Source organism: Rhineura floridana, chromosome 10 (assembly GCF_030035675.1).
Source record: "Rhineura floridana isolate rRhiFlo1 chromosome 10, rRhiFlo1.hap2, whole genome shotgun sequence".
Lineage (NCBI taxonomy): Eukaryota > Metazoa > Chordata > Lepidosauria > Squamata > Rhineuridae > Rhineura > Rhineura floridana.
The window spans coordinates 19,037,559-19,054,596 of record NC_084489.1 but is presented as its reverse complement, the minus strand read 5'-3'; the positions used below and the strand labels follow the sequence as shown (position 1 = coordinate 19,054,596).

General features: G+C 42.3%; 1 protein-coding gene across 6 annotated transcripts in view; it reads right to left on the bottom strand.

Annotated features, from left to right (window-relative positions):
• The window catches only part of MYRIP (myosin VIIA and Rab interacting protein), a 377,908-nt gene that overhangs the window by 7,418 nt on the left and 353,452 nt on the right, over nt 1-17,038 (bottom strand). For all 6 annotated transcript variants that reach the window (XM_061587554.1, XM_061587553.1, XM_061587556.1 and 3 more), the window contains 2 exons: nt 9,792-9,986; nt 6,401-6,562 (listed from right to left, as the gene is read on the bottom strand). In XM_061587554.1, the coding sequence (XP_061443538.1) occupies nt 6,401-6,562; nt 9,792-9,986 (357 nt within the window). The remainder of the gene's footprint in view (nt 1-6,400; nt 6,563-9,791; nt 9,987-17,038) is intronic.

Below are 17,038 nucleotides of genomic sequence, written 5' to 3'. Positions count from 1 at the left end.
GCAGGGAGGAGTTGCTCTCTCCCAGCTTTGCCCACCTGGGTACTCGGTGCAGCACTGTGGTAGATCTGAGGGCCGGGGAGGTGGGGTTGCTGTGGTCTATAGGAGTTCTTTCTCCCTCACCAAGCACCGTGTCCAGACGGCGACTGGTCTGGAATGTCTTCATCTTGTGCTGGGCCAAGGAGACAGACTGGGAATACTGTTGGTGTACCGCCCACCTTGCTGCCCAACAGCTTCCCTAGCTGAGCTGACAGAGATAGTCTTGGAGGTGTTGTTGGGGTCCCCCAGACTCGTGGTACTGGGGGATTTCAACATCCATGCCGAGGCTGTCTTGCTCGGGGCGGCTCAGACTTCATGGCCTCCATGACAACCATGGGGCTGTCTCAAATTGTTACTGGCCCAACACATGTATCAGGACATACTCTTGATCTGATCTTCGCCACTGGTCATGGAGATGGTGATCTGAAGGTGGGGTATTTTTCATCTACTCCATTGTCATGGACAGATCATCGCTTGCTGAGTTTTAGACTCACGACAGCCCTTTCCCTCTGCAGAGGTGGGAGACCTATTAAGTTGGTCCGCTCCCAGAGGCTTATGGATCCTGAAGCTTTCCAGAGGGCTCTGGGAGTTTTTCCGGCTGATAGCACTGGTGCTCCTGTCGAGGCCATGGTTGATCTGTGGAATACGGAGATGACCTGGGCCATCGACATGATCGCTCCCGCGCGCCCCCTTCAGTGCCGAACTCATACAGCACCGTGGTATACCCCGGAGCTGAGAGTGATGAAGCAAGAGAGAAGGAGGCTAGAGTGCAGGTGGAGGCGAACTCCTGACGGATGTAATCATTCCTTGGTAAGTGCTTCCACTAAGTTGTACATAAAAGCAGTTAGGGCGGCAAAAAAGTCTTATTTTGCTACCACCATTAGATCATCCCTTTGCCGCCCAGCAGAGCTTTTTAGGGTGGTACGAGGGCTTCTACATTCTGGCTCTCATGATACTAAGGAAACATCGGAAGCCTGCTGCAACAAACTTGTGGAGCACTTCCAGGATAAGATTGCATGCATCCGTCGGGACTTAGACTCTGATGTTATGACAGATGAATCCATTGAAGTGTCCAGAGCGCGGTCTTGTCCTTTATTATTGGATGAATTTCAGTTGGTGCAGCTCGAGGAAGTGGACAAGGTGCTTGGAATGGTGTGGGCGACCACTGTTGGCAAGTAAAGGGTTCCTGAGAGTATTTTTTCCATGGCAGAGTTACAAGGCCAAGACGCTCAGAGTCCATGCAGATCTCAAGGACAAGTATCCAAGGCAACCAGCTGGCCTTATCTATAGGACTTGGCAGATCTGGCCAGTTGGTGTGGGGGTCGAGGAGTTTGTACAGAGAGAGCTTGTGATATATTGTCAGTAAAGTGACTCTTAAAACTTATTGCTTGTCTGGCTCATTGCTTCAACTGGCATCTAGCCTGTCACTATACTGTTCTGCATCCTGGGCATCTGCTTGCGCCAGATCCAACATCCAACAAGTGGTAGCAGAGGATGGTTACCTGGTGCTGATGGTTCCCTGGTGCTGATGGTTCCCTGGTGCTGAGGATTGCAGAAAAGCGGCAGAGAAAAGCCAGAACTGCAGACCAGTGAGTAAAACAGCAGAGAGACGGAGAAACCGAAAGCTGAGCTGAAAGCTGTGAGAGAGCCGTGGGGGAAAAAAAAACCTGACTGAAGGACGGAGGTGAGAAGCTCTAATTACAAAGGCAGTGAACTGTGAAAAGTGAAAGTATGTCTGTTACGTTATCGGCCGGGATTCCCTTGGAAAGGCTGACAGGGAAAAATTTTGGCACTTGGAAACAGAGAATGCAGGCTTTTCTAGTGAAAGAAGACCTGTGGAAAGCTATCGCAGAAGACCCACCCGCCGGGGTGCCTATTCCAGCAGATTGGAGAAGGCTGGATGAAAGGGCAAAGGCATTAATTGTTCTTGCTATTGATGATTCTCAATTACTGCACGTTTGTGACGCAGTAACAGCAAAAGAAACTTGGGACACTTTGAAAAATATTCATGTGAAAAAGACTGCCAGTTCTAAAATATATCTTGCCAGAAGATTGTATCAGATGCGCTTATCTGACAATACAACCATGTCAGAGCACTTATTGGAGATGAATAGACTATTTGATGAATTGACAGAACGTGAAGTTGAACATTCTCAAATGCAAAAAGTGTATATCACATTATCTTCACTAGATTCAAGTTATGATAGTCTGGTGAGCTCTATGGAAGCAATGGACGATGCAAATCTCAATATGGATTATATAGAGGGAAAACTTTTACAAGAGTATCAAAGAAGGCAAGAAATGGCAAAGCAGGAAAGGACTGAGTCTAAACACAACATGGGAAAGCTGAACAACAGAGCTGAACAAGAGAGACTGTATGGACAAAAGGCATGTTATTTTTGTGGTTCCACGCAACATCTTCAAAAGAATTGTGAAGCAAGAAGAAGAGAAAAAGGAAGAAAACCATGTGTACAGGTGATCTATGCTAGTAAGAATAAGCAATGTATTAACAATGAGCAGGGAAATAAATGTAATGATGTATGGGCTCTTGACAGTGGGGCTACAAATAGCATAATCAAAGATAAATCAATGTTTCATACATTTTGTGACGTAGAGGATCATGTGATAATGGCTGATGGAACTAAGAAACTTATCAAAAGTAGGGGTACAGTGAAATTAGCAGGTTTTAATATGATTATGACAGATGTGCTGTTTATTCCTGACATTGAATGCAACATTATGGCTGTGTCAAAACTCAATGAAATGGGGTTCAATGTGATGTTCAAAAGGGGTTCAGTTCATATTATGAGAGGAGAAAAAATATTCATGAAAGGGATAGTAAAGGAATCATTGTTCTACCTAAACTTGAAACAAACAAACCATATACGCATGTGTGTTAATGAGAAACCCCATAATGATTGTGTACATTTATGGCACAGAAAATTGGGCCATATAGGATATGAAAATGTGGTGAAAACAACAGAGAATAGTAATGATGTGAAGTTAAGAAACTGTGGAAAATATGTAGACTGCAATGTGTGTAAACAAACTAAGGCAGTTGTGGCTGCAAAGAACAAAGAAGCCATGCCTAGTACTGATGCACCTTATCAGTTAATACACGTGGATTTAGTGGGGCCATTTCAACCTACTCAGGGGGGTGCAAGATATTTCCTGACAATAGTTGATGATTTTTCAAAATTCTGCACTGTTTATTTACTAAAAGCTAAAAGTGAAGCTGCAGAGAAACTGAAAAGATTTATTACAAAAATTGAAGTGCAGTTTGGTGTCAAAATACAGAGAATAAGATCAGATCAAGGAGGAGAGTTCTTAGGACACTCTTTTACTGAATACTTGGATAAAAGAGGAATAAAACAGGAGTTAACAGCCCCTTATAGTCCACATCAAAACGGATTAGCTGAACGTTGGAACAGGTTACTTCAAGACTCAATGAGAGCAATGCTGTGTGACTCATTTTTAACACACAGTTTCTGGGGAGAGTGTGTTCTGTATTCAGCATATATTCAAAACAGAATATTTCATAAGGCAAATGGAATGTCTCCTTATGAAAAATTGTATGACAGAAAACCCAGATTAAAACATTTGATTAGGTTTGGAGCAGAATGCTGGGTACATGTTCCCAAAAGTAAAAGGACAGGGAAGCTGCAAAGGAGAGCAGACAAAGGGTTCATGCTAGGATTTGAAAACACGTATTACAGAATATGGCTGCCAAAAAAAAGGTCTGTGGTGTTAAGCAGAAGTGTGCAAGCAATAGAGCAGGATTGGGAAGATAAAACATATGTGGAGTTGGGAAACACTGAAGTTAGTAATGAACAAGAACAGGCAGACACAGTACCAATAAAACAAGAAGAAACAGGCAGCAGTAGTGAATCAAGTTCTAGCTCTGAGAGAGAAACAAAGGAATCGCCTGACACAGACACAGACACTAAGGCAGAAATACAACCACGCAGATCAGAGAGAACAACAAAAGGTATTCCACCTGTTAGATTTAAAATAAATTCTATTAAACATATAGACTTCAGTAACTGGAAAAAGTGGGATGATGGAAATCATGAAGAGTAATGAAATGTAATAAAATTGATGCTGAGATTCTAATGCAATCTAGTAACTGTATTACAAATGATGCTGATGTAAACTGAAGAAAAAGAAATGTATCATGTGGAGAAAATGATATAAGTAAATGCAAGAAATGTAAATGTAAATGACATGAAAAGAAGTGAAAATGTGAATCTGTAACATAATCTGAAATGTATTGTTGAAATGTGATATAATGTGTGAAATGCTAAGCAAGAAGGCTATGGAAAAAATAGGTGGGGGAATGTTGGCAAGTAAAGGGTTTCTGAGAGTATTTTTTCCATGGCAGAGTTACAAGGCCAAGACGCTCAGAGTCCGTGCAGATCTCAAGGACAAGTATCCAAGGCAACCAGCTGGCCTTATCTATAAGACTTGGCAGATCTGGCCAGTTGGTGTGGGGGTCGAGGAGTTTGTACAGAGAGAGCTTGTGATATATTGTCAGTAAAGTGACTCTTAAAACTTATTGCTTGTCCGGCTCATTGCTTCAACTGGCATCTAGCCTGTCACTATACTGTTCTGCATCCTGGGCATCTGCTTGCGCCAGATCCAACATCCAACAACCACGTCTGCTCTGGACCCTTGCCCATCTTGGCTAGTGAAGACTAGCAGGGCTGTAACCGCTGGCTGGGCCAGGGAGGTAATAAATGCCTCCTTGAGAGAGGGAGTAGTCCCTGGTAGTCTCAAGGAGGCAATAATAAGACCTCTTTTAAAGAAACCTTCTCTGGACCCAGATGTTTTGAACAACTACAGACCGGTGGCAAATGTCCCTTTTTTGGGCAAGGTTCTGGAGCGGGTGGTTGCCAGCCAGCTCCAGGCGCTTTTGGATGAAACCGATAATCTGGATCCGTTTCAATCCGGTTTTAGGTCCGGTTTTGGCACTGAAACAGCCTTGGTCGCCCTGTATGATGACCTTTGTCGGGAGAGGGACAGGGGGAGTGTGACTCTATTGATTCTCCTTGATCTCTCAGCGGCGTTTGATACCATCGACCATGGTATCCTTCTGGGGAGGCTCGCGGAGTTGGGAGTTGGGGGCACTGCTTGGCAGTGGCTCTGCTCCTACTTAGCGGATTGTCGCCAGAAGGTAGTGCTTGGGGAACATTACTCGACACCCTGGACTCTCCATTGTGGAGTCCCTCAGGGGTCGGTTTTGTCCCCCATGCTTTTCAACATCTACATGCAGCCTCTGGGTGCGGTCATCAGGAGTTTTGGAGTGCGTTGCCATCAGTACGCTGATGACACGCAGCTCTACTTCTCCTTTTCACCTTCCACAGGTGAGACTGTTGATGTGCTGAACCGTTGCCTGACCGCGATAATGGACTGGATGGGAGCTAATAAACTGAAACTCAATCCAGACAAGACTGAGACACTGTTGGTGAGCTCTTTCCCTGCTCAGATGGTGGATGCTTATCCTGTTCTAGATGGGGTTACACTCCCCTTGAAGGAACAGGTTCGTAGTTTGGGGGTCCTTTTTGACCCTTCCTTGTCGCTCGAGGCTCAAGTGGCCTCGGTGGCACGGAATGCGTTTTACCACCTGCGCTTAGTAGCCCAACTACGCCCCTATCTGGACAGTGATGATCTCGCCTCGGTTGTTTACGCTCTGGTAACTTCTAGACTGGATTACTGTAACACGCTCTACGTAGGGCTGCCCTTGAAGACTGTTCGGAAACTTCAGCTAGTGCAAAATGCGGCAGCCAGGCTGTTGACGAGGACCAATCGGTCTGCGCATATAACACCTGTCCTGGCTCGCTTGCACTGGCTACCTATTTGTTTGCGAGCTAGATTCAAGGTGCTGGTGTTGACCTATAAAGCCTTACACGGTGTGGGACCGCAATACCTTGTGGAACGCCTCTCCCGCTGTGAACCTACCCGTTCACTTCGTTCAGTATCTAAGGCCCTCCTCCAGGTACCAACTCACCAGGATGCCCGGAGGACTGTTACTAGATCTAGGGCCTTTTCTGTGGTGGCCCCCGAATTATGGAACAGCTTACCGGAGGAAATACGCCTGGCGCCTACGGTTCTTTCTTTTAGGCGCCAGGTTAAGACCTGGCTATACTCCCAGGCATTTTAATGTTTTAATGTTTAATGCTTTATGTTTAATGTTTTTAGTTTAATGTGTTCCTTTGTTACTGATTTTATTCTATATTGTATTTTAATCTCGTTTTGTACACCGCCCAGAGAGCTATTAGCTATGGGCGGTCTAGAAATGAAAATAAATAAATAAATAAATATTAAATTATTTTGCAGATACTAATTAGGTAGCTGTTCATCTCACCTGGAGCTCTGCATAATGAACTTGTGCTGCTGCTGTTGCCACTTCATCTTCCAGGTCAGCCAACTCTGATTCTGCAGTAATGCTGTTAATTCTGCGTGCTGTATCCTCAAGGTCATTTAGCTGACTCTCCAAGCCATACACACTGCCAGCTGTCAGGTAGACCTAAGGAGTCCAAATACCAGAATCCAGTTAGGTTAGTCTTCATCTGTGGTATCTCTTCAAGCATTAGGATCTCAGATTCCTACTAAAACTGCATTTGCAAAGCTGATGGCGACATTTTGCTATTTATTATTATTATTATTATTGTAGTAGTAGTAGTAGTAGTATCCTATAAAGTGCCTAAAATCAAGGGTGCTGAATACAAGATAAAAATAATAATAAAAGCAGTCTTATAGTTTAAGAGACTGAAATATAAAAGGGGGAGGGAAGGAGAGACTGGTAACGGAGGGAGTAGATCAATCTGGAAAAAGCAGAGCAAAGATAAGGGTTTCCTGAAATCCTTTATGTAAGATGACAGAGCTGGTGGGGAACTTGTGGGTCTTCAGATGTTGCACTCCAACTCCCTTCTTTTCTGACCATTAGCTGCATTGGCTGGGGCTGATGGGGTTGGAGCTCAAAAACATCTGGGAGGCCACAGGCTTCCTGTCTCTGTAACAGAGGAAGGCAGATACCAACTGGGAGATAGTTCTAAAGGAAAAGGACAGTAAAGGGAAATGAATGCAGGTGAGAGATGAAAGTTATGGTCTTGGGTTTAAGGGATGGAAGTCCTGGAAGAGCAAAGATGCTGATAATACATCATATTCTATATTTTTTCTTTCTTCTTAAAGCCACCCAAGGCTTTCTCTGCCTTTTTCAGAATGTCTGAGAGGCCCTCTTATTTTTAACAGAGGAAATGAGTCAGGCAAAACTGTCTAGAGAACCCTATGTTACATTTCAACTTGATGCGTGTCTGGATATGGAAAGAGTGTGGGAGGGAGAGATCTGCATTATTTTTAATTAATTTGATAGCAGTGTAGGTCCTTTCTAACATTCAGTTCTAAAAATCATACCTCAACTACAATTGGGGCCTCTCTCCCAGTGCCAGCTGAAGAGCCTCCAAGTGCTACTATTCAGTTCTTTTTACGAACAAATGAGTTTGGAAAGGCAAAGGTTAGGAAGATAATGTCACTAGAGTTATTAGACAAAATACTTCATAAAATAGGTTCTATTGTCCTGGTCTTTGGTGTGGACTTGAACAGTCCAATGCCCAGTTCTGCCCCAGGTTGCAGGTCTGAGGGCTCTGAAATAGCGATTGAAGCATTTTAAAAAAATAAAAATTTATCAAAAGTTACAAAAAGCCACTCATTCTGCAACCCCTTATTTCTGTAGCATCCAAGCCATTTGTCTCTCCACCCCCTCATCTCTGTACCACTGTAAATGGCTTTGAGTAAAAGCAGGTAAGATGCTTCTGAACACCACACGGGAAAATAAAATAATCTTGAGCAGAATGCTATTGATAGGGATTTGAGAGATAAAGGCAATGGCAGTGGTGATGAAGCCACTCTGAGCAAAAAGGAAAAAAGGCTACTCAGTGAGGGGTAAAGTTGTGGGGGAGGGCAGATGTGGGCACAAGTGTTTTTGTTGAAGGAGATGGAGGGAAGAACAATACCATCCAGCTGCACAACACCAGAAAATGTGACACTATTTAACCATTGCAAGAAATATTGAGAGGGATGAAGGACTCCTCCAGATGACCTATTTATTGAGCATCATCCTGATTCGCTTGCACAAAGCTTACATGGACATTAGATGGCATCTGGCCTTTATTGAGCATCAGCCTGATTTGTTGAAGGAGAGGTTATGTAACAATAAGCATTCATCCTGATTTGCTTGTGGGGTGTTTATATGTCTTCCTGTTAATCCTGGGGTGGGAAACCTAAGGCCCAGCGACCAAAAACAGCCCTCCAAACCTCTTTATGTGGTCTTTGAAACTCTCCCTAGACCATACATCTCACTGGCACACCAAGGATTTTTACCTGGCTGGAATTTATATATTTATTTTTATGTAACAAAATTTACATGCCACTTCATTGTAAGAAAACCTCTAAACGGTTTAGAAGAAACATTAAAATCATCAATAAAAGTTAAAAACAAGTAATTAAAAACATTTCAGAAACAATTAAAGCAGCAGTAACCTAAAAAGAGATTAAAACATATCCTCTACATGTCTGGATAGGCTTGTGGGTGTTGAAGTGAATACAGCAAAGGGCCTTGTCTAATGTCAATAGGCAGAGAATTCCAAAGCGCAGGTGCTCAAGAAATGTGTCCCTGAGCTCTCATAATATCTTTAGCTTGCTTGGATGGAGGGTAGAGTGTGTGTGTGTGTGTGTGGAAAGTAACCTTCTGTTGCTCTTCAAGCTTGGCCCACCAACCACTGGCATGTGGCTCCCAGAAGGTTGCTCAGAAGGGAATGTGGCCTTCAGACTGAAAAATGTTCCCCACCATATCAATCATTTATTCATTCCACCCTTTTAAATGCGTTTTCCTGTCCCTTTTCTGAGCACAAAAAGTCAGATTCTTTTTACAATTGGATTTGTTGTGCCAGGGAAGACAGCATGCTTTAATCCACTTTAATTGTGCAAATCTAAATTTGTACCTAAATACCTTCTGCAAAACACTGATGGCCTGGAGGCACCTGGAGACAAATGTATAAGCTCAAATGTTTCCATTTCGGATGCCAGTGTTGATACAACATTGCTCTGACCCAAGATCATACTGTGCAACAAGGAGGCACTTCCACTTACGCAGGGTGCGTGTGCGTGTGTGCATGCATGCACGTGACCGTATGTCCCTTTTCTGCAGCCCCAGGGCATGCATCATGTATTTCAGATGATACAAAGGGGTTGTTGATAGGAGAGGAATGATGTGCTTTTCATTCACACAGTGGGATATTTGGATCCAAACCCATGATTCAAGATTTGAATATTTTTATGTAACTACAGTGTGAGTAAGTGTGTGATCATAGGAACATCTTCAAAATGACAGATTTTAGTTTAAAGGACATAGCTCTTTAACAAAAAGAGCCTTCCAGGGTTCTAAATTTCACAGGGAACCTCCATGAGTACAGGAGGCTCCCCACTTTGCAAATTCACCCTTGAACTCATGGCGGGCAACTAGGGTGGGGTGGGGGAGCAGAGTTCATTCACTTGTCCTTTCATGTAACTTCATGTGTTTCCTTAATTCCGATACAAGACACCTAAAGAGGGCTTTTGTCCTTCAGTATTTTTTGTATAGATAGCTGCCATTCAACACCAAAGGATCTTTTTTCTGCTTAAGAGCACTCTTATGTCTGGAAAAAGCAAGACTTTCTACAGAATACAGAGCTATACACAAAGTTTTCTGCCACTCTTACATTTTCTTCCAATGCTGTGAGTTGCTCATCAAGTCTGATAGGGTCTGCACCTAATGGAAATTCTCTTTTCCCTTTGTCAGACACATTTGCTGCAAAATCACAAGGACCTGCAGATTCTGCTATGAGTTCCTCTGTTGCATTGATGACTTTTAGGACCTCAGTTGATATGCGGCAGAGAGACACTGCAGAATATTTCTGTAATAAAGAGTAAATAGTTTCACGTTAGAGGGAAGATGCAAAGGTTGTGAAATTGTATTGTTTCTTATCTACACAAAACTTCCAACTTTGTTTTTTCTTATAAGCTCCCCTTTAGCAGCCTTATCTGCTTATGACATGGAACCCTCCATCATTTCTCACAATGCACTTTGCCCACCTAAACAAAAACATACTTGGGTCTCTTGTTCTTTCAGTTGCTCTCTCTAAAGAAGCTGAATGTTGGGAGATTTTTTCATGCAAAAATCTTTTAGTGGATTATTGTGGAAACAGGACAGAACCAGTTTGTGAATCAACACATGTGAAATCAACATGTGAAACTGAGTGAAAATAGACTGATCCATTCATTTCTAATCATACCCACCATCTTCCCTGGTCTTGAAGTTGATTAGGGCTTTGAAGAATAGACAGGGAGGTTAGTCAACAGAACTGCAGCGGCTGGAAGCCTTGGTGAAATCTATTCTCACCAGTTATCTGTATTGCTCACCAAGCCACCAGGTATGAAGCACCCAACCCAGGGCACAGCCTTCAGATCACATTTGAATATGTGGCCATTCTCTTTATGCACTCATGGACGAGCACCATAATTTATAGCCATAGATTACACATGGTAAGGCCACAAGTGGACCTTATGTTTTCCCAGGTTTTCAAGAGTTTGAGAAACTCTTTTAACACTGAGCTGCTATTTTATTCAGCACTCAAAAACAAAAACCAGATATAAATAAAAGAAATAAATAGTACCAAGAACAGTTTATTTCATATACAACATAATCAGGTTCCAATGCATTTTGAGCTATATATGAGGGAGCTGGAAGGAACTGGCTCTCTGTCATGGGAGATAAACAAATTGGTATGTACATGAAAAAATGTTAGCTTATTGAAGCTCTCTCCTCATTGAGACAGTCAGCTTCAAGTTTTGTTACTTGCAAACTGTTGTTTCCCCCCTTCAAGTCGATCCCGACTTATGGCGACCCTATGAATAGGGTTTTCATGGTAAGCAGTATTCAGAGGTGGTTTACCATTGCCTTCCTCTGAGGCTGAGAGGCAGTGACTGGCCCAAGGTCACCCAGTGAGCTTCGTGGTGTGTGGGGATTTGAACCCTGGTCTCCCAGGTCGTAGTCACACACTCTAACCACTATACCACACTGGCTCTCCATTTGCAAACAGGGTACAAATAAGAGGAACCTCCTCCTGCTTAAGCCATGGTGCCTTACTTGCTTTAAATTGTGCCTCCTAGATTATGGTCTCCTGTCCAAAGAAGAAGCAGAGTGCTGTACATTACATATTTTGGGAAGGAGGCATCACTCTGTGGTACTGCATGTGCTTTGTACACAGAAGGCTTCAGGTTAATATTCAAAAGATTCATGGGTGGTAAGTCTGGGAAAGATCTCAACTTGAGATCTTAGACAACTGCTGCCATTCAGAGTAATTAGCTCTGGGCAAGATAGAGCAGTGATCTAATTCAGTGTAAAGCAGATTTGTATGCTCACGTTCTTCATATACATACCAGTTCTTCAGTAAGCTATTTACAGAATAAATGCTCCTTAATTGGTTTCATGCAGTGAACTTCCAACATATGGCTGAATTATGAAAAAATGTAGAAGCATTGTGATTAAAGGGAATAACAAAAGTAGAAGCTCAGGCAGTAGGTTAGATGAAACCAGGTCTTCAGATTGCCGGGCAAGTAGAGCAGTGATAATTAAAGCAGCTAAATGATTCCTTTTTTTACAGACTGAGAGATACTTGAATCATAAGGAGCTCCTCTACCACTCATGATGTTTCAACATTTTCCATTTACTTTTGCAAGTACCAATCAGTTTGAAAGAAATCAATACTATTAAAGGAGGAAATCAATGTTGTAGAGAGTTTGGGGTTTGTTTTGGGAGTTTTGCTTTCACTGGCCTCTTAATTATAAGACAAAAAAAGCTTCCTACAAGATTAAATTTTCTTCATAGTAGTCACATATCAAAAACAGTTTCAGTCTTCAAAGAGTCTTCAAAGAAATGTGCCCTGAGTTGTTCTTTCTTTCTTTTTCATAATCCATCTAGCACTTGAAAGCTACTTATGAAGTCTTAGACCTTCATGGCTTTTTACAATGCTTTATACAGAGGTCCCAAATTGATGTGAACCAGTTAGAGCTCATACACACAACTAAATATCACCAGTTACAAGGACTAGTAGTGATGATGGTTTTATGTTACTTGTTGTGTAAACACTACCAAATGTACAAGGCAGTGGAGATGTAACTCTGCCAAACTCAAGTAAAAGATTCTCTAATAGGCAAAAAACCTTGCAGTTTAAGAATGTACTTATAGCCAACAGATATTTCTATCAAACTTTAAAAAGCAAGGAAATTGGGCACCTATAGTGAATGCACCAGGGGAGCAGGAGACCTGACCTCCTCTCTGAGATATTGGACTGCCCTACAAATTGGTCAAAATGCAAACACCATTTGGGTTGGTCTTTCACAGTCCAATCCACTTGCTGTGTAGCTTGGAAGAATTTGGTAACGTGCCTCTGAGCATATGGTGAATGGTGACAACACCTGCAATCAGGACTACATCTCCAAAGATGGAGAATTACATTTTTGTATGTTTGTTGGCGTTCTTCTTCCTTTGCTTCTTTCCTGTGTTACTAATGTTTCTACAGAGAATCTAATCTAGAAAAGTTCATTTCCCTCATTATTCATCCTAGAAACCTGCATCAAATTTATTTTTATTAATTTCAAAGCCTTTTTATTGATCAATGTCATATGGTGGTGAAGACAGCCTTTTGTGTTTCATACTGGAGGTTATGCTCTATTTCTGTTTTGGGTGTATTAACAGTTGAATCTGAAACTGCAGTTTGATATAAAATCAGACTGATTACAATATATTGCTACTTAAGGAATGACTCTAGTTGTTGGAAAAGAAACAAACTTGGCCTGCCCAAGACGCATGTTTTCAGCATGCTATGTTTAAACCACTTCATTTAAGGAAAAGTGGGCATTGTCATGAACCTGTAATGGTCATGAGTTATTAAAAATCTAATAACAATACTTTGGCTCCAGTAAGGAACTCTGGGAGACGGTTACAGTTAGAAAAGACAAGCCTTTGCCAATTTGCCAATTTGAGTTTCACTTCCCAGCTGAAGACGGTTAGAGAAGCCTTAACAAGCTGCACCTGTTTATCTTTGCTGATTAGCAAGTGCCTGGTACCCAAGGTCATCCTTGGCCTGTACAGTTGGAAAACACAGTTGGGAGGGAGGCCTGAAGGCGCGAAAATGTGAGAAACATCGAGAAGAAAGTTACATCAGCCAATTCCTGATTGGTCAATTAATCTTGGACCGTTAGGATCCTTTTCCCTTAAGTATAGGGCTAGAGACCCATAGTCTTTGTTCTCTGTTCTCTGCCTATGCTGACTGGCACCAGAGTTCCAAACCTTTCTGCCTTATGGTTCCAGGGGTTGCTTATGGGAAGGCAACCTATGTCTGGTTCCATTGCTTTATGTTGAACATCCATCTCTCTTAGGAGAGGTGCCACGCAACCAACTACCTCTTGAGTAAGTAGTTAGGTGAGTTAGTTTGTTATTTTCTTGTTGTGTGTATGAATTCTCTTGTAAGAACCTAAACCCCTGTTGGGTGAATGGTCTTAAAGGATTACTTGCTGCTATATGATATGTGCACTTATATTTCTTAATAAAGCTACTTCTATTTAATCTGGTGTGTTCATTTAAGAGAAGGGGTGGTTCTGAATTCAGTACTTTGACCCATCTCAGTCACTCACTACCAAAGAGGGTTAAGAAGTTGAAGGCTTGGATTTTAAGTGTTAAACCAGAGGTGCCTGGCAAGGAGTGTAACTGTGACTCTTGCCTTTTAGGACCTTGGTTTTATATATCTTCTGGGCTCAGAGATCCCCTGGCTCTGAGTGGACCAGTATACAGGGGTGGTGGCAGCCTACCTTCTACCTTGCAGGGTTGTTGTGAGCGTACACAGCCTTGGCAAGGGTGAAGTAATAGCTTTTTGGTTCCAGTCTCATTTCCCTAAGGGTGGGGGTCTGAGCCTGATGCATGAACCCAGTACCTTGAGGGTCTGGGGGGCATGACAGGCATGGTCAATAAACATAAAATAAATGAGTATGATATGGGCTCCCTAATATTTATGTGTAGAGAAAGGTCATATTAATGAGTGGACAACTGGTGCAGATAAACAGCCTCTTTGATTGGCATTTACTCTATCTGACTCTTCATATTGCTGAAAGAAAGCTCAACTCGCCCACAATAGGTGATTCTCAAAGACAGCTGTCACATCTACTGTGTTTCTCAGCTAAGCGACTAATAGGGAAGTGACGGACATTTAGGCAATCTGTAACTACAGCAGGACAGCTAAACAGAACAGAAATTTGAAATATTAGCTGAAGCTTCTGCATCAGCTCTACTAGCATTACTTGTAGGCAAATGCTGTACTGGGGTGGCAATTAGTTTTGTCAGAGTTGCTCTGGGAATCTTCCAAAGTGTCCCATTGGACAAGTCCCATTGTCACAGCTGATGCTATTCTTTGCTTTTAAAATGGCACCTAGATGGGGCAGGGATAGGAACATAGGAAGCTGTCTTATAACGAAGGCAGATTATTGGCCTCATTTGCCCCCGTCAGTGATGTTACTTTTATGTCCAATTGATTTCAATGGGAGAAATAAATGTGTGCTTAAGTTTAACCTGTTTAAATAAAATGGCCAGAAAAGTGCTTAACTTTGCCTGGACCATTACTTGTAAAGTTTTGGGCGTAGCTTAGTGATAGCAGCACCCTTGGTCTCTGAATTCAACTGTGATTTATGCCGTGATTTATGCTATCTCTGGGGAAAAGTCAAATCAACATTAGGCACACAAAATGAGTATATAAAAACCTTTTCCATCTCTAATGGCTTCTGGCAGTATTGACCGCGTCCTTAAATCACCGTGCAAACATTACAAGCTCCATTATTGAGGTGTTTCATCATGCTCACAGCAGTGTGGCTGTTCTTCAATCAATATCTGTTGTCCTCATCTAAGGGTTGGTAACAGGTTGTACATTGATTCATCAGCCTTGGAACTAAGCAATTCAGACTTCACAAAAATATTGGCAAAAATGCCACATTCTTCATACTATGCCCTCAACTTTCTTTCATTCTTTCAGTTCACATTCTTTTTTAGCCTCAAAGTAAACTTGGTTGTGCCAGCTAGTTTCTTAAAACTTATAAACTAATAGCAAACTCTCTGATCATTATACAGCCAAAACTGCACCATCCACACCCAACAGGGAGGTAAAAGCAAACTTGAGGGAGGTTTGTAGTTGTATAAGAGAACTTTTTTGGGGGAAACCCTAAGTGGGAGTGGAACCCCCAAACTGGTCAATGAGGACTGAAGGTCCCAGCTTCAAACCCCAGCATCTCTAGGTAGGGCTGGGAAGGTCCCCTGCCTGAAACTCTGGAGAGCTGCTGCCAATCACTGCAGATAGTAATGGGCTAAATGGACCAATGGTCTCTGACTCAGAATAAGGTAAGTCCCTAAGTTTTTATGATTCTGGGAAAAGGCAAGTTTGGTTGGCTTGGAATCCTGAACAGGAATACTTCACACTACAACACAGTGTGGTTGTTTCATCTTTACGAAAAGACATGCTGCAGGAACCAGAACATAATCAGCATGTATTACAGCGGGAGCCAAGGTCTTAGCAACAGCGGCGGCAGCAGCAGCAACAGCCCTGCTGCCACCTACTCCACCACCGCTGCCGGCACCGTGGAGAGCGCACCCCTCCTTACACCAGCCCTGCAACAGTCTTGGCTTGGCCTCAGGTAGGCAGATAGGCAAGGCCGCTGGCGACGAAGGTGGCCGTGTCAGCTCGGCAAAGGAGGAGGAGGGGAAGAGGCGGCAGCAGCAGCAGCAATAGCAGCTTAATTTAGTAACTGATGCTGAGGCTTTCCACAAGAGACTTAATTGGACAGCCAGCCACTGCAGATAGATGCACATGTTTGTTGAAGTCCTAAGATTCTTTTACTCGGCTTATGTGATTTACTGAAGAGGCCAAGTTTTTGGTTGCCTCATGAATTTTTCACCTATAGAAAGGTAGAGTCAGGATGCTATTGCTAATTGCAGAGGAGGAGAGTGGAAACACCTGCAGCTAATTGACTGCACCCAGCTCACAGATTAGCTATAAAGGTTGCTGCAATGCAGAACTTTTGGGGTCTCCATGAGGGCATCACCCCTTTAATATTGTACCATTGAGTGTATTATCCAGTAGAGAGAAAGAGAGTAATGTTGTATTATTGGGTTATAGTTGAATTGTGCATGTGCTGCTCAGAGAGAGAGTCTGGTTGTTATGTTTTTGTATGCTTTGAAGATGCCCAATATCACTCAGTAGGAGAAACTGAACTGGTATTATGGCCCTACCTGGGTGAGAGACGGGGAGGGAGTGGTTGCGTTGGATGCTATGTATTTTTGTAGGCTAAGCATTTGTTCTTTATGGTGGTTTGACTGGAAATAAATTGTCTGTATGGTTTGGGGGAATGAATAAGAGTGGGATTTAGACATGGAGTGTGTGTGTAGCTCCTAGTATAGTTGTTTTAATTAACTAATGATGCTGTTTGGGGAGTTTGTATTTTGTATTTGATTCTTAACTCATGTTTATGTTTAAGAGAATACGTTTATTTTTCTATTAATTATGCTGTTTTGAATGTGTGTTTTATATTTGACTTGAATTTGTAATCTTTTCTTTTAATATTTTATGTTGTTTTGTTCAATGTTTTAATCTAGGTTGTAAACCGCTTTGAGATTTGTTTCCCAAATAATATAAAGCGGTATAGAAATGACATAAATAAATAAATAAAAACAAAAACATTTGTTGTTCACTCTGTTGGTAATGTAAATATGAATTTGGCAGGAGTTATGCTACATTCCAGAAATATAACTGCCCTATTTTCTCTCTCTCTTTTCCTATCTATTTCCCTATCTATTTGCCGCCCTGGGCTCCTACTGGGAGGAAGGATGGGATATCGCTGTAATAAATAAATAAATAAATAAATAAAG